This window comes from Zea mays, chromosome 3 (assembly GCF_902167145.1).
Source record: "Zea mays cultivar B73 chromosome 3, Zm-B73-REFERENCE-NAM-5.0, whole genome shotgun sequence".
In the NCBI taxonomy this organism is placed as follows: Eukaryota; Viridiplantae; Streptophyta; class Magnoliopsida; order Poales; family Poaceae; genus Zea; species Zea mays.
Genome location: NC_050098.1, coordinates 174,231,477 through 174,254,299, shown reverse-complemented (window position 1 = coordinate 174,254,299; position 22,823 = coordinate 174,231,477). Strand labels below are relative to the sequence as shown.

Below are 22,823 nucleotides of genomic sequence, written 5' to 3'. Positions count from 1 at the left end.
ATAGCCGCATGGGTACTGCGTCTTCATACAGTAGTAAGGGTACCCTAGTTTCAGAGTACTGACAGTATACAAAACCTTAATCCCCCTGTAAATAGACATGACTACCAACCAAAACGGTGAATCTCGGTCAAAAAGCAGCGGATCCGCCTAGACGACAGCGAATCCCGCCGAGAAGACACGGGATCCTACCCTGACCGTAACTACAACTGTTCCTGCTGATCTAGTGGTTACCGCTGCTTTCTCGACGAGAAAGCATGCGAACCGAGTGGATCTCGCTGCCGAACGACCGATTTCCTTCATCGTCGTCGCAACAAGCTAGGGAGTGGACTGCTGGAAGGAGAGAGAGTCAAATGGAGTTAGGGCTGGAAACGAGCCGAGCTGAGCTCGGCTCGGTGCCTGAACGAGCTCGGCTCGGCTCGTCCATTCGTCGAGCTGGTGAAAGAGGCTCGGCTCGGCTCGGCTCGCGAGCCATATTCTGGTACTTATCGTTGCATTATTTGGTGAATTAACGATATATAAATTTGAAATATAGAATCATCATTCTACATTATGAGTAAATTAAATTATAACTTGTAATATATTCATCATCAAAGACTAAAAAATGAGATATTATCCATAAAACTATCTAATATTCATTATTATTCCATAAATCGATCATTTTTGCAAGGCTCGCGAGCTAGAACGAGCCGGCTCGCTGCAAAAACGAGCTCGAAGAAGGGGCTCGACTCGGCTCGTTCGAGGCTCGCGAGCCGCTCGCGAGCTCGAGCCGGTTTGCGAGCCTCGAGCTAATTTTCCGGTCCTAAATGGAGTGGACGAGTTCACAGGAATCCAAAGGAAAATAATTTTTAACGGGTCTAAACATTTTCAATTTTTTACACACCAAAAGATGAAATTTTCAACAATAAATATACTTTTGGAACTCCTGGGACCCTCTAGTTTTTATTGAATCTTCTTGAATATTTTTATATTATTTGAGATTCAAAACCGAAAAATTCATAAAATGTCGCCAGGAACCGATGCCACCGTGGGTTGAAAACGGATTTTTGGTAGAAACCTTGGTACTGTTATGATGACAATGAGAAGCTCCCCCAAACGAGCTACCGGTTCGCCACGCCTCAACTGTGACCGTCTCGTAGTTAGGGTTGGAGCTCGGCTCGCTTACTTAACGAGCTGTAAAAGGAGGCTCGACTCGGCTCGATGCCGGCTCACGAGTTGCACCTTGAAAACTAATATTGCATTATATAGTGGATTAATAGTCTATAAATACGAAGCAAATAACCATAACACGACATTACAAGTAATCTAAATTATAATTGTCATATATTCATCATTAAAGAGTAAGAAATGAGTCATATATTTATAAAATTATCCAATATCCATTATTATTATTATGTAGGTTGATTATTTTTGTGCAGCTCGTGAGCCGGAGCGGCTCGACTCGTTGACTCAACGAGCTCGAAAACCTGGCTCGGCTCGACTCGGTTCGGCTCGGCTCGCGAGCTCAAGCCACCTTAAACTTTTTCCGCTCCAAGCTCGAGCCAGCTCGAACTTTTTTCCAATAGTCGTCGTCATCGTTTTTTTTTTCGTTTTATTTTTGGTGAGAGGTTCAATACGTAGGCCCACGTAGCAGGCTGCTGATTTGTCCACCCAGGAATTCACATGGGCCTTTATGGGCTAAGCATTGTTCAATCGCGCAGGACACCGAGGCCAGGCCTGGTCTACCCCTGCAAATCCCTCGTAGTCGAGCCTTGTGCTGTGAAAAACGTTGATTGGGTTGGCAACAAGGCGAACCTATTTTCTTGCAGCGCGTGCTGGGTGCTGCTCTGGTACTCTCTTCTCTCTCCCTGCTGACCCAAGTCCCACGCCTGCGTCTCGTGATGCCGCCGAAATCGAAGGCGTCCGCCGCCGCGGAGCCGGTGGCCGTCGAGGACCTCTTCGCCTCGCTCCACCGCCACATCGAGGCAGGTGCTTTCAAACAGGCCGCCAAGGTCGCCGACCAAGGTCAAGCACTCCATCTCCTCCCCCCCAGCGCGGTCCGAGTCTCGTGCCCTAACCCCCGTTCCAATCTGATTCCCACTGGTTCCGCAGTTCTCAAGGCAGCGCCGGGAGATGAGGACGCGGTGCGATGCAAGGTGGTGGCATACATCAAGGCCGACGAGATCGACAAGGCGCTCGCCGCGATCCGCGCCGCCGAGCGCCTCCCGATCGATCTCAGCTACTACAGGGTGACGCGATTTGTCCTCTCTTGCCCTCGCTTGCCTGATGTGTCTTTCTATTCCCTTGTTGTCATCCTTGCGTACCTCACTAGGGACTGGCTGTGGTTAGGATGCGGGAGTGATTAGATCTGTACGTGTTTATGTCATATGATAAAGTAAATCAGTTGTCTTGTGTGATTGAAATAGATTTTTTCACTTGATGATCTTCTCCAATGTAGTTTAGTGCTGATGCTGGTGATTCTGTAGTGAAATTTGCTATCGCGGTCATGCGACTCAGCGGAACCGTTGCATTGCATGCTGTGGTTCTGTGCTCTGCTACGACTTATATTCATATGTTAGGAGAATGGCATCGAGCGGTAGGGAGTGGAAAGTCATGCACGCAGTTCTCTGTGACACACTGGTAAAACTGCTGAACGAGAATAAGCTTTTATGTCATGCTGCAACACTTTGTTGACTTAAATATGAAGTAATTCGATCGCTTCTGGCTGAACACAAGAGATAATTTATGTTTAGTATTTATTTAGCGGTCCTAACATTCCCTAGTTTAACTATTGTTCGTATCAGATCTATCCATGTAGCTAAACACACCTTGACAAGGCCAACCCTTTTAATTCCATACCTCCACACGTTAAATTTATGGTCTATAATACCTGTGTGAATTCTTTAGTCTGATTCTGTTGCATTTTGAACAGTAATTTTGTATGCTGAAGTTGACGTATGATTAGGCTCATTCTCTATTCGGTGCTGTTCCTTGCTTTTCGTTGAAGTTAATTACTTCTGTAGTGTTTGTTTGGTGTAAGTAGAAGTTTGAATTATAATGTAGTGTTGTAGGACCATGTGCTTACTTTCTTTTTTCCAAATCTGACCTTGGACATTATTTTGTTATTTATAATCAATTTTGTGATCAAGCTAATTATTATTATCATTCAGGCCTACTGCTGCTACAGGCAAAACAAACTGCATGAGGCTCTTGAGCTTTTAAGAGGCCAAGAAGAAACTTCAGCTGTTCTCCAGCTGGAATCCCAGATCTTTTACCGACTAGGAAGAATGAATGATTGCATGAGTAGCTATGAGAAGCTTAAAAAATTTAAAATTGACTCAATGGATCTGAAGATAAATATCATTGCTGCTCTAGTTGCTGCTGGAAGGGCTTCTGAGGTACAGGCAGCTATGAAGGCGCTTAAGGTTGATCTTACCACGAGAGCACTCAGGGATACTCGTAGTTTTGAGCTCGCATACAATTCTGCTTGCTCCTTGATAGAAAACAAGAAGTACTCTGAAGCCAAGGAGCAATTGGACTTGGCTAAAAGGTGAGTTTCCTAGCCTAGTGATTGCTAACATAAATGTATACCTTCAGTTTATGAAACTACCTCTTTAATTTGCACAACCTTCTAATATTGTTAGATTGAATTTTAGAAAACCTATTTTTTTCAATAGTTAACTATTTTAATTGTTTCTCTTCCATAAGAAGAGGCAAAAATGTTCCTACATAATCCCAGATATTCTTTTAATGGAGATGCCTCAGCTAGTGAAAATATGAAAGCCATTTGGTAGTCTTTACGCGTAAGCAGTTGGCTGGATTATAATTTCCTCCTGTTTGCGCTGCAGAATTGGGAAAGAAGAGCTTATGGTGGAAGACTACGGCGAGGCGGATATTGAATATGAATTAGCTCCTGTTTCTGCTCAGCTTGCTTATGTGCAGCAGGTCACTAGTCTGATGAAACTCTCTTACATTAAGTCTAACCACTATTCTATTGATTTCTTCATCATATTTTCAGCTACAAGGACAATCTCAAGAAGCTATGCAAACATATGTTAATATGATAAATGGGCAGTCAGCTGATTTATCATCACTTGCTGTGGCAACAACAAATCTTATTTCAATAAAAGGTACAAAAGATACCGCAGATAGCTTGAAGAAGCTCGATCGGCTTATTGGAACAACTACAGCTCCAAACCAGTTGCATCTTGTTGAAAACCTTGACTACAAGTTATCCCCATGGCAGAAAGAAGCTCTGTATTCTGCACGTGTTCTTTTACTGCTCCATGCAAATAAAACTGAACAGGTTTGTGTTTGCGAAGTTCATTCATCTCCTGCTTCCCTTTTGTGAAGAAATCACCTATTTAAAAATGAGTGGTGTAGTGGAATCATTCTGTTATCTGAATTTCGTTTCTCATACCTGTGAGAATTCTAAACCTTATTTCAGATAAGTTATTATAGTTCTAACCCTAGCAGTGGCATGAATGGTGAGTGATGAGTCATTCAAAACTACTGTTTCCTTTTCGGTTAATAATCTAGAAGTGGTCATTGGATTACAGTAGCATGGATGGTGTATGTTGCTAAATTGGATTTGTTGCATGCTCATCTTGAATGTCTTTCATGACATTGTAGCGTGGCCCCACAATTGTTCAGTTGCACATACTACAAGTTTTCTTCTCAAATTGGTATAACTGAACTAAGCGTTGTCTGTTCAGTCCTTGAGTAAAATGAGCATGGTCCATAACTCCATATAATATATGTTTGATTGTAAAATGATGCTTGCATTACTACATTCTGTATTTATATGGTCACCTCATTAGAAAGTTATCATCATCAATATCCCATTCATGTGTTTGGGTGGGCATTTTCAATGGTGAGCCTCTCAATGATTGCTCATTTCTGTTCTTGGTCTTTTTCTCAAGGCACATGAGTTGGTCAGGGGGCTGCTTGGTATGTTTCCAGATAGTGTATTCCCTGTTTTACTTCAAGCCGCTGTTCATGTTAAAGAAAAGAAGATTCACAAAGCTGAAGATGTTCTTAGCCAGTACGCTGAGAAGCGTCCTGAGAATTCTAAAGGGCTCCTCCTTGCACTTGCCCAGATTGCTGCTAATGCCAACCATTTTCAGCTTGCTGCTGACTCACTATCCAGAATACCTGACATTCAGCACATGCCTGCAACAGTTGCTACATTAGTGGCCCTTAAAGAGCGCCTAGGTGACTCCAATGCTGCAGCTTCTGTACTTGATTCTGCTATCAACTGGTGGAAGAATTCCATGACCGAGGATAACAAATTAGATATATTAACACGGGAGGCTGCTGCATTTAAGCTCAGCCATGGACGTGATGAAGAGGCTTGTTTGTTGTATGAGGAACTTGTGAAGAGCCATGGAAGCATAGAAGCTTTGGCTGGGTTAGTAATGACTTCAGCGCGCACTAACTTGGAGAAGGCAGAACAATACGAGAAGAAACTGAAGCCATTGCCAGGCCTCAAAGGAGTTAATGTTGAGAGCTTGGAGAAGACATCTGGTGCAAGGCATGTGGAAGGGCCCCAAGACATGAAGGTAGATGTTCCCGAGGAAGTGAAGAAGCAAAAGGCAAAGAAGAGGAAGCGGAAGCCTAGATACCCGAAAGGCTTCGATCCAGCAAACCCGGGGCCGCCACCAGATCCCGAGAGATGGCTGCCAAGGAGAGAGCGGTCCAGTTACCGTCCAAAGAGGAAGGATAAGAGGGCTCAGGTCAGAGGTGCTCAAGGAGCTGTGTCTAGGGAAACATCGGCCACCAATGTCGGTGCTTCCTCAAAAGGAAGCCAAACCACCAATTCATCAAAGACACCGGCGGTAAATGCTGAACAGCCAAAAACTAGCAACAAATCTAGGAAGAAGAAGTCCAGGCATTAGATGAGAATTTTATGTTACATTACCGTACAAAAGAATATGTTCGTTTATCTTCTGGATGACTTGCAATTTTGGACTGGATTGCATTCAATTGCAGATTTGCTTTGCTTTTACACTAACGTTTGAAGCGACTGAGACTATTGATTTTTTTTTTTGCCAAGATGTGATTGATGGGTTGCTCCAGTAACATTCTATTTTTTATGAGTTAATAGTTCTTTTGATTCCATTCGAGAATATTGGTAACTCTTATTGCTCCTAGCTTCCGCGTTACCTTGCCCTTGTGACTGTTTACTCTTATTACAGCTAATGCGTTAACGATATGTGTAATGTGTTGTTTTGTCGCGTTACCTCTTCGTGCCGGTTCAACAGTGATAATATATTACAGAAAGTTTACATCTTATTTGTTGGAGTGAAGAAGATTAAATCTTCTATTTAATTTTGACTAAAGAGACATTTAAACCCCTTATCTAGACGCAACCGAACAAGAGGTGTTTGATACTTTTGACGGGTTGTAGATGTTAGTTAAGAGGACTAAACATGTGCTGATTATAGAAATAATTGCACAAGCCATGGTTAATTTACGAGACAAATCTATAAAGTCTAATTAATCTATAATTAGCATATTTTTACGCTAGCAAAATATAGATCAATTATGGATTGATTAGGTTTAATAGATTTGTCTCGTGAGCTATAACTTATACAATTAGTTTTATAATTAGGGGTGTTTGAATGCACTAGAGGTAATAGTTAGTGGCTAAAATTAGTTTTGACATCCAAACACCCTAGCTAATAGTTCAGCTATTAGTTATTTTTGGTAAATTAGTTAATAGTTAGGTAGTTATTTGTTAGCTAGTTAATTTCACTAACAATTTTTAGCAAACTAACTATTAGTTCTAGTGTATTCAAATATTCCTTTAGTGTATGTTTAAGCCCACCGAATTAAGAGAAGAGAGGGAGGGGAGAAGAAAGAAGTCGAGGGTGTTTTGGGGGACATGCAGGCCAAGCGGTGGGGACGACGGAGGCAGAGGTGGCGAGCCATGTTGGGGCGGGGGTGGCGAGGCAGAGGTAGGTCGAGCCTCTGTTTCAGATCATGAGACATTTTGGCTTATTAGATACACAGGAAAACTTGCAAATTTTAAAATCGTTAACTATTTACATCTTTGCTATGTCTAAAACAAGCAAGCAGTAGCGTAGCACTGAACTGGTAACTAAAGAAACAAGTAGTCGGATCCATCAGTGCGTGGGGTGCAAATATGCAACGCGAACCAAGGACGATGTTGGCACGGAAAGCATGCTAGGTTCCAGCGCGGCGACGACTATGGCCCGTGGCTTCCATAGTACCTCCTTCGTGTCGATGTCATTGCTGCTGCCATCACTGCTGCTCTCGTCTTCGTCGAGCCGTTGGATGGCCTACGGCTGGCTCCTTGCACACGTCCGCGCCGGTGCCGACGATGATTAAGCTCGTTCCATACATGGCCTTCGGCTTCCATAGTATCTCCTCCGTGACGATGTCATTGCTGCTGCCAACCGAACACTATCGTCGCCTCCACCTCCGCGTTTGGGCCACCGCAAGAGTTCAGGGCTCCTCTAGGGTTCGAGATCAAATCCGACCAGCAGAGCAGCATCCTCAGCACCACGCTCGCCATCCCCCTCTACCTCGGCACCGGCGTCTTCGCCCTCGGGTACACACCACACCTTTTCTCACCATCTGAGCATTGCCAAGGAGCTCCTCTCCATCCCCAATGGCACCCTCGCCTCGCCACCGACGACGAATGGGTGCTTCAGATTCCTGATCAGCAGGAGAGTCGTTGAGGCTGAGACGATGACGCGTATGCGGCAAGGAGCTTCAGATTCACTGCCATTAGAAACTTACCGGTGAGGAAGGAGAGGGTCCAAGTTCCTGACCTCTGCATGGACTGAGAAGGTCCAAGTTCCTGACCCCCTGCATTGACTGATTATCTTTGAGTTTCATCATTATGTTGAAATTGGTGTGCGTTCAAAATACTCAATTGATTCTCACGGCTACCGTGCCTCCTAGCGAAATTTGCTTTTCGTTGGAGTATCTGGCGTAGTAATGGAAAAAAATTACCTTCTACCTTTGAGGGCTCCAGTCCATTTCGTTCTCTATAATTGTCACCTACCCTTCCCGAGCCTACTTTTGTTGCTACTATAAGTATAAGAATGAAAAAAGCTTCATATCTATTTGTTTCTGATATGAATTGTGTAGCTTAGAGTTATCTCTTAACTTACAATCTTACATTGGTGTAAAACAGTGACCACACTAAAAGCACAAATGCAAGGTTTTACAGTCCAGTTGTGATGCTGCTACCACTAACATGTACAAATAGGAAAGGCAAGAAAATGACTTAGAGCAAGTATTTTTAAAGAAAAAATGATCCATTTAAGAAACCTTTTTAATAAGTTACTCCTGATACCAACTCCTCAATCCGCGAGTGTCTTCAGCTTCGCTTTCTCTATCTGTTGTACGCTGGTGTCTCTTCGTCTTGTGTGTGAGTTGGATGAGAACTAGACAACTGGTAGGAACCACTCTCTGTTTCAGTTTCTGTTTGTGTTTCACTTCAGTTCAGGTTGTCTGCGCTCTTCTCTTAGGGATCGAGAATCATAGGGAGGTTCCTCGCTTCTATAAGAAATATGTGCCTTTTTGTTTCATTTTCCTTGTGGAGTTGTAGTTCAGTTCAGTTCGTCTTCGTGCATGGGGAGTGCTTGGTTCGATTGTTCACAACCATAGGTGCTATAGATTCGTCTAAGGCCAAGATAGAAGTTTTTGTTTTCATGATGTTTTTGCTTAAGTGATTAACCAATTTAGTAACATGTATTTAACGTTTTAGCTTGTTTGGTTTAGATATGGTGGTCCCTCAGTAATTTTGTAATTTTTTGTGTTATCTTTATCCGAAAACTAAGTTGGTATGTAGTGACAGGTAAGCAATACTGTGGTGGTTTGGACCTCAGTTATTGGCCGGATGAAGGGCGGAGGCCATTATCAGATCCTCGTCCACCTTTGGGCTACTGCTGATAAGAGGACGAGTGTCATACACCTATCCAATTCCCCCCTTCAATGTGGTCAGTGTTGAATCATCTACGTCATACAGTGAACAAGGGCATACTGATGAGGTTAGCCTCATTATCAGTGCTTTTTTCCTCTGCTATCTACCTGAGCATGCAGTGAGAATTACAATAAACTAAATGTTTGGTTACTCGTCATTCCTCTGAACTTTATCCTGTTAACCTTGTTCGTTTTACCAGAGAAGGGATGACATGGATTTTCTCATTCGAGCATCAGGTTTTGTGTGCTGATTATGGTGTGGTCGTTGGTGAGACTGCGACGTCCTCTGTAATCATCTCTCTGACAAGTTAGATTATGTGCTGAAATTTCTGTTATCTTTGCTGGATTATATTGTTGTGAAAGGGGCATAGTACGATGAATTGGGGACTGAAAGAGCATAACAGAGCAGAGGGCCTATGTAATATAATTTTATATGTATAAATTGTGCAAAAACAAATTACCTCTTTTGGGTTTCAATCATTTGACAACCCTTGGACCCTGACATTATATTAGTTTGCTTACCTTGACCTTGTGATGAGTTTTGGAATATTTGGAGGAGGTTCACATGACCTAACAACCTGTTTAGTAGCTTTGCTTCAGCACAGTAAACTATATTTAGAACATTTGGATGGTAAACTATTTCAACCGTTGTTGTTATACATACAAAGGATTTCATTTGAAATTATCATTTATATTTAGTGGTGCCACAATCATATTTTCACTAGCGTTTGGCAATAATGTCGCGAGTTAGCAGTAAGAAACCAGAGTTGCAAATTGTTGTTTACTGTCTTCTTAGCAGTAGCACGCTGTAGTGCTAATTTAAATGTTTGTGGCTGTATAAATGTTCATCTCTGTCTCAGATTTCTTAAAAAGATCTTAGTTTAGTTCTTGGCTAAGATTTCTCTATATAAAATGAAAATTTTTACTGATAACACTAGAATGGTTGAGCGGTGGGGGAACACTATGGGTATCCTTGATTTTTTTCTTGCATTGAGTTGTCATTTGTATCAGTTTTTAATTGTTTCTTATTGAGACTTGTTTGGTATAACAACAACCTGGTGATGTCTTGACAAATTACAAATTAGCTGTGTGGAGCCTGCTCGGGTAGGGTGAACAAAGTGGCTTTGTTTATGGCCCTTTCCATCGTGCTCTTGCAAGGAAACATGAACTTGATGGCAGCAATAAACGGAGAAGGCGCATGACTGGAGAGCCTTTCTGCTTTATTTCGACCACAATCCCAGAAACAAGGTGGGTTCAGTACTTCAATCCTTTTTTGTTCCTTAGGACAAAACTATAATGTTTCTACTTAAGCATAGGAAGTATGTGTATAGCATGTTTTTCTAGCTGTGGTTTTATATAATTAGGCTTAAGCTAATAGTGGCATATGGGGATGTATTTTATTCTTTATTGGAACGTGATGGGTTTTCTGCAGCGCTGATGTTTTCCTTTGGTTTGATAGCTACAAATTTTAATACCTAATCCTTGGTGCTCTGCATGAGTCGCATTCAAGATAAGCAAGGTGTAGCTGCTGCCTAGGTTCCTCGTCCAACGCTTGCAGCTGCATCCCTCTGTCAGCCAGGCGGTGGTGGGTTTAAGGTTTAGGGTTCCTATACAACTGGGATGGAGCACGGGCCGAGTGGCTGCCTGCGTTCCCGGATCTGCTCACCTATGTGAGCATGCAAGTGTGGGTTGAGCCTTCGGCGACCAAGGACATGATGGACAAGGTGAAGCAGGTATGACAACGGAGGAAGACCGAGAAGTCCCTGCTCAGCTTGCAACGAAGGTTGGCTACGACAAGCGCAGAAGAATTGAAGAATAATGGCTGTCAGAAGACATATGCGAGCGCTGGAAAAAGTGGTGATACATCATCTGCTAATGCATCCATGATGAATATGCAGCAGGTGATATGTCCAGCATATAGATGCCCCTCTTAGTGGTTCCTGCAATTTTTCTCTCCAATACTAACACACCTCGTTTCGTGAAAACAGATTATTACGAAATTAACAACTCAGTGTAGTGAGAAGGCTTTTGAGTTAGAGGCAATATTCTTCTTGAACTTGTACTGTGATTCCATGAAACTCAAATATCTTGAAATAGTGTTATTAACAATTGTTTGTGTTTTTTTGGGACAGTTAAAGTTAGCTGATAATCGTGTCCTCCAGGAGCAGCTACTACAGAAGGTCCTTTCTCTCTATTTTTATTTTCAATTTATTTTCTTCAATATGACTTGGAGACTTGTTCTCAAATGCTATGAGTTAAGAACAAAGCAACACAAAATGTTAAATGTTAATATCCTTCGTCCTTCAAAGCATTATTTCCCTTAGGATATAACGATCTTCGGACGAAGGTTATGAAGGACATACCTTCATAAGTATGACATGTATAAATAGAGGATGAAGCTTATGAAACATAGGAAAACAACATAAACAATTATATGACATCATAATATAAATATCTATTATTAAATAATCATGAGAACATGAGAGTAATATCAAATTACATTTATACCTTGAGCTTGACAGAAGGCAAAGGTAAAAGTAAGATGCGAAAGCGTGAGCAATACGAGGGTTATGTTCACCTATTTATAGGCACAGGGCACAGCCTGTGTGAATTTACATTCATGTCCTCTACAATTGATTACAATCATAACATAGGTTATCATGGGCCGATTGGTCATTTCATCTTTAAGTCGGTGCATTTGGAAGTACACTACGAAGCTCCCTGATTGGCAGCTTCGGCATTGTTCCTGTTCTGGCCTTCCGATGGTGTTTCTTCTCACAGGACCTTCGGTGACGAAGCAGACCCCCAACAGTAGCCCCTTTATGGTGCCAGATCGTTTTTCGTAACGAGCTCGACCCGTGAAAAATTCTTTAGGCTTCGGAATGCCGAAGGTCCGAAAAACACCTTCCATGAGCTCGTTGTTGAGCAACGATTTAAATATTCCAAGTGCGAGGTGGTCCCACCATAGGACGGGTACACACGATCTGGTGATTTTCCTTCTCACGCCCTGTGGTCCACCGTTCAGTGAATGCGAGCGACTGTTCGGCGGGTGCATGTGGCTTGACGATTCACCTTCCCTCCTGCAGCACTATATAAATAGACGGGTAGGTGTGAAGTTACCACAACATTCATTGCTATCGTACTGTTGTGCTGTTGAAAAATTTGACCATAGCCGAAGCTTATTCTTCGTATTCCCAATTAGAGCATCGTCTTGTTTTTTAGCTTTGTCATAAGAGAGAGCTTCGGCAAAATCAAAAAGTAATCAACTTCGTCAAAACCACAAGAAATTCAGTATCAAATGGCCAGGGTGCGTTCAACTGCTAGAGTCACACGCGACTGGGAGGAGGCCGAAGCTGCCGAGATTGCCCCAATCTCCGAAGTAATGAGACAATCAGGCCTGGTTGTGCCAGAGGGTGCTTCTGACGAAGGTGCACCTGCTGCCGAAGCCGAGCAGGCTGACATTGAAGAAGGTGAGGCTGATGAAGAAGAGATAGATTATTCTGTCATGCCATCTAAACCCAGCCACCTGGAATTTGGAAAGTCTACTGTCTCCGAGGCTGATATGCCCATGATGACAAAGCTAGGCTACTTCGGGGAAGCCGAGAAGAAGCAGATTCGTTTTGGCGGAGAAGAAATCACTCCGAAGCCAGAAAATGATGAGGTGGTAGTTTTCAGAAGTTTCTTTAAAGAAGGACTGAGGTTTCCTCTGCATGAAATGATTGCAGATGTTTTGGAAAATTTCGAAATTTATCTTCATCAGCTGACTCTTAACGCTATCGTTAGGCTCAACTTCTTTATCTGGGCTCTTCGAAGCTAAGGAGTGGAGCCGCTTGCCGAAGCCTTCTGTCGGGTGCACGAACTTCACTATTAGACGAAGGCTAGAGAAGATGGACTGCACGAGAATTTCGGCTGCTATAATTTTGCCTACCGCAAAGACATGAAGACACCGGCGGTTAGCTACCGCACCAAATGGCCAACCAGTTGAAAAACTGAATGGTTTTATGTTAAGGTTGATGAGAAAAAGGAGAAGCTAGTTCAGAGCCCACTGGACCTAACCTTCGGGTTAACTAGGCCCCAGTGCTGCATGATGCCGGGGTCATAATGCCCAGATGCTGTGGGTGAATTTAGAGTTGTGTCTGAGCATATTGGTACTAGGGATTTGGTTCAGGAATACTTAGCCAATAGAGTATTTCTGACGTTAAAGGAATGGAGTATACCGAAGCTTAAAGGAGAGAAGAAAAAGAATGAACTTGTTCGACTGCCCTATCATTTTAAGTGCAAGAAACACTTCAAAGAACCCTGCCAAGAATGGTTGGATACGATTGAAGTTATGTGCAATGAAATCTTGGGCAATTATACGAAGAAAGAAGATCAATTGATGACGGCAGCCTTCGACACTTGACCGAAACGAAGGCTGAACCGAGTAATGGACGCTCTGAAATTTGAATACCCAGACTATAAACGGTTAAGCAAAGGTGCCGAAGGGCCAAAACGAAAAAGAGCTGTCAGTGTTATGCAAAGACAAGCTGCCAGAATGATAAAAGAAAATGAAAATTTAGCAAAAAAGAAAAAATCCAGCCCTGAGCCGAAGGTGGCCGTTTCGAAGAAAAGAAAAGCTACAGCTCCGAAGCCAAAAGCTGATTTAGAAGAAGATTTCCCTCAACACCTTCTGCCACTGACGCAGAAGAAATTTTAAAGGTAATGACCGAATCTCTACCTAATAAGCTAAGTCCACTGGGACCGGAACTGATGAAGCTTTTACAGAAGAAGAAGGAGCCTTCGGTTGCCGAGAAGTCCGCTGAACCAAAAAAGCAAAGGATTATTATTGTCATTGAGGCTATTGAAGAAACACTGCCGTCGGTCTCAGCGCCGAAAACAGCAGCAGTCGAAGCTGCACCTGCCGAAGCTTCTACTTCCGAAGCTGCAGCAGCCAAAGCCACAAATTTGGAAAACACACTTTCTGACATTGATGAAATGATTTTGAATATGGCTGAGGAAGAAACTGCTGCAGCTGCTGAGGAAACCCCGACTGCAGTGCCTGAAAAAAGGGAGAAGATGCCTGGAAAAGAGAAGGAGCTTGCCGAAGATGCTTCGGAAGAAAGAAATTTCAACTTTCAAAACATAATTGGGCAAGAGTTGTCTAAGGCTGAAAAAGAAGAGCTGAGGGACTATGCTATATCTCGCGAGTACCAGCCAGGGGCGCTGCTCTTCGGTGGTATAGACGAAGAGAGCTTAGGTTGCCTTCGAGACCGGACTGGGGCGAAAGTTGTCAGCACTTTATCGAAAAGTGTTGGTTTTCTGAAGCTCGAAGCCGATCTCAGCAGATACCGACGACAGCATATCGCAGATAGCTTGTTTTATTCTAACTTTAAGGTAAAACTCTTCCCTTAACTTTTTTATTGTTTTGATATGAAGATGTTTTCTGATGAAGGTTATTTTGTCAGAGCCTACTACTAAGAAAAACCTTGAGGATGCAACAAGACCTCGAGGACAAGAAAAATGAAGTTATAATTGAGGGCTTAGAGAACAAGATTAAAGATCATGAAGCTGCCCTAGAAAAGAAAGACTTCCTGATTCGAACAATGGAAGGTTCACTGGCAGAAGCTCAAGCCGAGATCGCCAGATTGAACAGTGAACTTTCCATGAAGTCAAAAAGCTTTGAGCAAGAGAAGAAAGATTTTGAAACAAAACTCGAAGCTGAAGTTGAAAAAGTTCAAATCTGCAGAAATCACTGAAAGATCTTCAAGAAAGATGTTTAGGCTTCGGCACCCGGTGCATTCAACGGCTGAAGCAGGTCTTCAAATCAGTTGGAGCCAGTTTCGAAAAGTTTAAACCTTCGGTTGAAGACCAGCCGGTCACATTTGATCATATTGAAGGTGGTTGATGCTCTCGACGAAGTTATAGCTGGACATGGTGACTTTTGTGCTCTGCTAGCTTCTTGAGGCACAACTATTGCTTTCATGAAGGCTGGCTGTACACATGGAAACATTGTAAACAAACCAAACTTCAGCCTGTCGCCAACAGACTTGGATGACATCCCCGGCCTAACCCGAAGCATCGGAAACAGATTCGTTACTCAAATATGGGCAAAGGGCGGGCGAAACTTGGCTGGCGACGAAGCTCAAAGCCACCTCAAACTGGTAATAAACTTGTGCCTGCTGCTTTACCTTCTCCTTGAAATTTGCACTTTCCTTATACCGTTTTGTTATGTACAGGATGACGAAGCCGAAGATCAGTAAGCCGAAGCTTAATGAGTAATGATGAAGTGATGAATCTGCTGCAAAAAAGCCCTAGAGAAATTTCTGGATTATCCTTGTAAAAAATATTATAATTTAGAAATCAAACAATGTTTTGTAAATTTGTCAATACCTTGTAATATATTTTACCTTTCCATCCATGTATGAACTGCTTTGATGTGGACGAAACTTGTCCCTTTTGAGCCGAAGGCGAAAAACACCTTCCCTTCTTTTCGTACACAACGAAGCATAAATCTGCTTTTTTCATATTTGCCGAAGCCTTATCATTGGAGCTGAAGCAATTGTCTCTACTTTATGATATGATGATGATCCTACGGATGTCGAAATGAATGTATATGTATGCAATGTATGATGTAATGTAACATGCAAATGAATGCCCAAACACACACATACGAAGCCACATCCATAATCTTCATTCCCTTAGGAATGACTGAAGTCTCTTTGCCGCTTATTTTTCGGCTTCACCACTTATTTTTCGGTGTAAGTTCTGCTCCCCTTAGGAACGTCTTTTGAATTTCTTCGCCTTCTATTTCGGCGGTATTTTTCGCGTGACTTTTCGCGCTTCGTCTTATATTTTGGCGGTATTTTTCGCGTTGACTTTTCGCGCTTCGCCTTATATTTCGGCGGTATTTGGCTCTGCATTCCCTTAAGAACGACTTTTGAGCAGAAAACTTACGCTGCGCTCCCTTGGGAACGACTTTTTTGTAGCTTCGTCGTGCTCTGCATCCCCTTAGGGACGACTTTCGAGCTTCTCCCTGTTTCTTTTCTTTCTCTGCACTCGATGGTGCATGCTCAGATTTTACATTTTACATGGTTTGGGGGATCTTACTCTCGTAGAGCTGAATAAGAGAAAGAAAATTACATGCTATGGCCCCATTAAAAACCTTTCTCCCCCTTTAGAAAGGAAAAGGGTGCCATAGGAAAAAATTAAAAAGTTTACATCAAGTCACACATAGTATCGTCGAAGCTCATCCGCATTCCAAGATCTAGGAATCTCGTTGCCGTCCATATCCTTTAATCTGTAAGAACCGGGTCTAGACGAAGATACTACCAGAAAGGGTCCTTCCCACTTCAGCTGAAGCTTGCCTACTATGTCAGGGTTGGCTACTCTCTGAAGCACTAGATGTCCTGGCTTAATGTTTTTCAACCGAACTTTTCTATCACGCTATTTTATTGTTTTGGCTTGATATTTGTTGATATTTTCCACAGCCTGAAGTCTGGTCCCTTCTATAGTATCTTTTGCCACAGAATAATTAGCTTCGTCTTCTACCGAAACTACTGTTCTTATTGACCCCGCTTTAGCCTCTTCGAGGGTTATAACTTCGTCACCAAACAATAACTTGAATGGTGTAAAACCTGTTGATCTTGATATAGTTGTATTGTGGCTCCACACCACTTTAACCAACTCATCTGGCCACTTTCCTCTAGGCTGATTGAAGGTTAACTTCATTATTCCCGTCATTATAATACCATTTGCCCTTTCAACTAGTCCGTTTGATTCCGGGTGCCTGACTGATGCAAAATGAATTTTCGTGCCGATCTGATCGCAGAAATCTTTGAAAGTTTCAGCATCAAACTGTGTTCCATTGTCCATAGTTATAGCCTTCGACACACCGAAGCGACAAACTATATTCCGCCAGAAGAATTTTTGGACTGTAGCTGAAGTTATTGTAGCCAAAGGCTTCGCTTCGATCCACTTAGAAAAATATTCTACTGCCACCACGACATATCTCAAGTTGCCCTGCGCTGGTGGAAGTGGACCTAGCAGATCCAGACCCCATCTTTGCAAGGCCAGGTTGGTTGTATTAGCTGAGTTAATGACGAGGGTTGCTTCTGATCTCTTGCATATTTTTGGCAATTTTCGCACTTTTGAACCAAATCTGCTGCCTTCGAAGCTGCCTTCGGCCAATAGAATCCTTGTCGGAAAACCTTTCCCAGAAGAGGTCTGGACCCAATGTGGGATCCACACAATCCTGCATGTATCTCCTTCATCAGTTCTATACCTTCGGTTCTGGATAAGCATTTGAGAAGTGGGGAACAAACTCCATGTTTATATAATTCCCCTTCTATTATGACATATGGTCTTGTTCTTGCTTCCATTCTTTTGTTATAAACCTCATCATCCGAGAGACAGTTACCCTGGAGGAAAGATATAATCTCAGTCCTCCAATCTTCACTATGGATAGGAGATATTGTGAGCACTGCTCTTTCGAGGAGTTCAACCGAAGGTGCTCTTATTGTCTCAAAAAATACTTCCGAAGGTAGATGAAGCCCCTGTGTCGCTGACTTGGCTAGCAGATCAGCATGCTCAATTTCCCCTCTTGGAATATTCTTAACAGAAAATCCTTCGAAAGAAGCTTCAAGCCTTCGAACTATGTCCAGATATTTCTCAAGCTTCAGATCTCTTGCCTTGCAACTCTTGTCAACATGACCAGAAATAACTTGAGACTGTTTTAAGGACTGCCCTTCTTATTCCCATTGCCTTTAACTTTCGAAGCCCCAAAAGTAAAGCTTCGTATTCAACAATATTATTTGTACAGCTGAAGTCAAGCCTTGCTACATAGCATGTTCTGACTTTGGAAGGTGCAACTAGGACAGTAGTCGCACCTGCACCGAAGGTTCCCCAGGAACCGTCGCAGAACACTGTCCAAGCTTCGGCATCTTTATTTGCTTCTTCTTCCTGAGCCCCTGGCGTCCAATCAACAATGAAGTCTGCTAACGCTTGGGACTGAATTGAGGATCTATGCACATAGTCAATACTGAATTCGTTAAGCTCCACAGCCCACTTTCCAATCCTTCCAGTAGCTTCTCTGTTCCTCATAATATCCTTCAGAGGCTGTGATAAAGGAACAATTATGTGGTATGCTTGAAAATAATGCCGAAGCTTCCTGGAGGCCATTAACACAGCATACAACACCTTCTCCAGTTCTGTATAGTTTTTCTTTGATAAACTTAGAACTTCGGAGACAAAGTATACTGGGGCTTGCTTTTTAATTTGTCCTTCAAGCTTCTCCTGTACAAGTGCCGCACTCACTGCAGAGTGCAAAGCTGCCACATACAATAGTAGTGGAGCCCCTGGCGCAGGTGGAGTTAATGTTGTTAGATCAATCAAATATTGCTTCAGCTCTTCGAAGGCTTTCTGTTGAGCTGGGCCCTATTGAAAAACTTCGGCTGACTTTAGTATTTCAAAGAATGGCAAGTTTCTTTCTGCTGATCTAGATATGAATCTATTCAATGATGCCAGTCTTCCTGTCAGCCGTTGGGCCCCCTTCTTTGTGCTTGGCGGCTCCATCCGAAGGATAGCTTCGATCTTGCTTGGGTTAGCTTCAATCCCCTTCGTTGAAACTAGACAACCAAGGAACTTACCCTTCTTCACTCCAAAGACACATTTTTCTGGATTTAATTTCAGGCCAGCTTGCCTGAAATTAGCAAATGTTTCTTGCAAATCAGTAATGTGATTTCTTTCTTCATGCTTTTTACTATGATATCATCAACATATGTTAGCACATTTCTGCCTATCTGGGAATGAAGGACCTTGGCTGTCATTCTGCTGTAGCTTCCTCCAGTATTCTTGAGCCCCTCAGGCATCCGAAGATAACAATAGGTGCCACTAGGAGTTATGAAGCTAGTCTTCGGCTCATCCTCCTTCTTCATCCATATTTGATGATATCCTGAGTAGCAATCCAACAGACTCATAAGCTCCGAAGAAGCTGCTACATCTACAAGAGAGTCTATTCTTGGTAATGGAAATTCATCCTTTGGACAGGCCTTGTTAAGATCTGTGAAGTCAATACACATTCTCCATTTGCCATTGGCCTTTTTCACCATAACAGTATTGGCTAGCCACTCTGGATATTTTACCTATCTGATGACACAAGCACTGAGAAGTCTTTTTACTTCATTCCGAGCACCTTCGGCTTTATCATCAGACATTTTCCGAAGCCTTTGCTTTCTTGGCCTGAAGGACGGGTCGACATTGAGTGAATGTTCAATGATGTCTCTGTTGACACCACAGAGATCATTGTGCGACCAAGCAAAAACATCTTTGTTGTTGAATAAAAACCTTATCAAAGTTTTCTCCTGCTCTTCAGATAGTTGAGACCCCAGCAGTACCTTCTGCTCTGCTATGTCTTCACATAGAAGCATGGGTTTCGGCTGATCAGCCGAAGCAGCCTTCTCTCTTCTGTACTTGTACTGTTCACAAGCTTCGGCTCCATCTATATTGTGGATTGATTTTGAGTCTGTCCAGTTTCCTTCGGCTTTCCTAGCGGCTTCCTGACTCCCATGAACAACAATGGGCCCTTGTTCCGAAGGTATCTTCATGCATAGATATGCTGGATGAAGTATTGCTTCGAAAGCATTAAGTGTCCCACGACTAATGATTGCATTGTAGGGGTATTCCATATCAACAATATCAAACACAACTTGTTTAGTCCTTGTATTGTGGACGAAGCCGAAGGTCACTGACATCGTGATTTTGCCGAGTGCTGCAATCTGCCTTCCTCCGAAGCCACAAAGAGGGTGTGTAGCATCATGAATCTTGTCTTCTGGCTCTTGCATCTGTCTGAAGGCCTTAGCAAATATGATATCTGCTGCACTGTCTGTATCAACCAGAACATTGTGGACCAGAAATCCTTTGACGACACAAGATATGACCATAGCATCATTGTGAGGGTAATCCTTGAGCTGAAGGTCCTCCTGGGAGAAGGTGATTGGGATGTGGGGCCATTTTGACTTGATGAAGGGTCCCTGCACCCCAACATGTTGCACCCTTCTCTGTGCTTCCTTCTTCTGCCTCTTGTTAGCCGGCTCTGAACTTGAGCCGCCTGTTATCGGGAGCACCAGCTTCGTAGCCGAAGGTGCTACGACTTGATTGTTGAATGAAGCCATCAGCTCAAAAGTGAAAGTGAGTTCACCGGAGGTGGGCGCCAATGTTGGAGACTTGTTCTCAAATGCTATGAGTTAAGAACAAGGGAACACAAAATGTTAAATGTTAATGTCCTTCGTCCTTCGAAGCATTATTTCCTTTAGGATATAACGATCTTCAGACGAAGGTTATGAAGGACATACCTTCATAAGTATGACATGTATAAACAGAGGATGAAGCTTATGAAACATAGGAAAACAACATAAACAATTATATGACATCATAATATAAATATCTATTATTGAATAATCATGAGAACATGAGAGTAATATCAAATTACATTTGTACCTTGAGCTTGACAGAAGGCAAAGGTAAAAGTAAGATGCGAAAGCGTGGACAGTACGGGGGTACTGTTCACCTATTTATAGACACAAGGCGTAGCCTGTGTGAATTTACATTCATGTCCTCTACAAATGATTACAATCATAACACAGGTTATCATGGGCCAATTGGTCATTTCATTTTTAAGTCGGTGCATTTGGAAGTACGCTACGAAGCTCCCTGATTGGTAGCTTCAACATTGTTCCTGTTCTGGCCTTCCAAAGGTGTTTCTTCTCACAGGACCTTCGGCGACGAAGCAGACCCCCAACAAAAAGTTTGGTCTAAAAAATCATGCTAATTGTAGAATGTGAAAATCAACGATTTACAAGAAAAAAATCACGTTAAGCAACAACTCTCAGCAAAAGTGGATATATCCTCTGAGAAGGAAGTTGATTGTGCACAACAGGAGACTAATGATTTGAAATATAAACTTTAGTCCAAGGTTCTTTTACTGATAATGTTCTTTCACTTTGTGTATTTGATCCCCTTGCGCAGTACATATTCTTCATCATACAATATTCATGTTTGGTTACTGACCTTTCACCAATTTTTCTGATGCATCCCTGTAATTCTACTTGATAGAAATAGTATGCATGTTCATTATGCCTATATGCAAACTACTTGTGTTTTATGCTTTCCTTGTTGACATTTAAGCCAACCAACTTCGATGATGTACTTTGGCAGGAAGCTAAAATTGAAAAGATGAAATATGAGCATTTGACAAGGGAGGCTGCTTTGACCAAGAATGAGCTTCTTGAAGAGGAGTACAAGAAAAAGTTAGATGAGGCAAATAAGGAACTATCTCTGGAGAATGATCTAGCAGGCATGTGAGTTCTTGTTGCTAAGTTGAAAAGAGGGGCTTTAGATATATCTGATTTGAGTGTTGATGATGGAACTAAAGTTTAAGGGCGTAGCGATCGCAACACTGTTGCCTCATAATTGGTGTTAATGAAAAATAACATGGTGCTGCACGGAACCTCTACTTTCTCTTGTAAGAAGGATTGTTATGTCGACATAATTTGATTTGCATGTATAATGCCTTCATGCTTTACTTGCCCTTTTGTGAAATGCGGCGATGGGTTCTCTTGCCTTTTTTTTGTATCTGTTCTGCGGTAGAATGATTGGAGTATATTATCAGTATGGTGCTGATTTTATATAAATAATAATAATTGTTGCTACTTTATGGTCAAATTAGTAGGATAATAATTTAATCCCGGAACAAAATGTATTGATATGACTGATCAATGGAAAAGGGGATGTGAATTAAAGATTATAGAAGTCTTAGTAAAAAAAATTAAGGAGAATTGGGTGCCATGTATGTCTGGATGCAAAAAATGACCAATTTCTGCTTCGTGATCGCTTGCGCCTAGAAGGAGCAGGTGGCGGCGAAGGCGCTGCAGGATAGCGATGGTTATGTGCCTTGTTTTCACAATTGTTGTCGTTGCATATTATGGTGATGTTTGTCGTTCCGTATCAATGTTTCATATATTTTTTTACTTCCGTCGCAACGCACGGGCACATACTGTGACACCCCAGTGTCACCTAGGGTTTCTCTCAAGTGCTAACCCAAGAACCATCATCTTATGTGAACCAAAATTGAGCATGAACATCAAGTTGACTTAAGAATAAGGATCCACTAAGCTTATACTCAAAAGTATCATGTTCAAAACAAATGGGGTTTTCAAAAAGGCAAAATGTTGCAACCCCAATGAAAACCCTAATTGAGCCCTATAAACAAAATTCAAAAAAATGGGGAAAAGAGTATGAAAAATTTAGAATCATGGCTTGGGCTAATTATAAACATTAAAGTATACTAAATAAGCAACACCAAAGATTATGGAAGCATGGCCAAAATAATTTAAATAAAACTCTAAACAAGCCTCTCAAGTGGGATTTCATATGGAATTCTGAAATTCAGAATTCTGAATTTCAGACCTTGAGCCAAAGATCAAGCGTGTTCACCTTGATCCTTAACTCAAATCCTAATGGCCCCATTGACAAAAACGTGCCTAACTAACCTCTCTGTCTTATTCCAGAAGATGGCATCGGGACGCGTGCCTTGGACACGTCAAACCAGAGATCTTCTCCCTGTGTGCGGCAGTGAGACAAACAAGATTTCTCCCCTCTCTATCTCCTAAACCAGTCAGCCAAACCTGCTAGCCTCCACACACAAACAACAAAGGAACCTGAGAGGAAGAGATCTCTCAACGGGATCATGGCCATAATCTCAAAAATTTGGGGCCAATCCGCGCTTGAACTCGACCTCTCTCTGCGTTGCCTCGTGCTCGACGCTGTGCCAGACGCCAGAGCGCGCACTGGCGTTCGCCACGCACGCCCCGAGCGCTTGTCAGAGCCCCGCCCTCGGCCGTGCTCGCCCGCTCCTA

General features: G+C 42.5%; 1 protein-coding gene and 1 long non-coding RNA gene across 3 annotated transcripts; both read left to right on the top strand.

Moving 5' to 3' along the window:
* Positions 1 to 1,836: 1,836 nt before the first annotated feature.
* On the top strand, positions 1,837 to 5,982 carry LOC100382925 (uncharacterized). Its single transcript, NM_001175612.2, is given in 6 exon segments — positions 1,837 to 2,001; positions 2,089 to 2,225; positions 3,147 to 3,526; positions 3,825 to 3,921; positions 3,995 to 4,282; positions 4,899 to 5,982. Coding segments are annotated over 6 exon segments (2,001 nt in total). The 5' UTR covers positions 1,837 to 1,877; the 3' UTR covers positions 5,874 to 5,982.
* Positions 5,983 to 7,257: 1,275 nt separating this feature from the next.
* LOC103650908 (uncharacterized) lies at positions 7,258 to 21,433 on the top strand. 2 transcript variants are annotated; one of them, XR_002268147.1, is made up of 4 exons: positions 7,258 to 9,002; positions 9,135 to 10,835; positions 10,923 to 11,114; positions 21,124 to 21,433. It is a non-coding gene; the product is annotated as an uncharacterized lncRNA (long non-coding RNA). The 2 variants fall into 2 exon arrangements; XR_002268148.1 differs by lacking the exon at positions 21,124 to 21,433 and having other exon boundaries at positions 10,923 to 11,242.
* Positions 21,434 to 22,823: the final 1,390 nt, after the last annotated feature.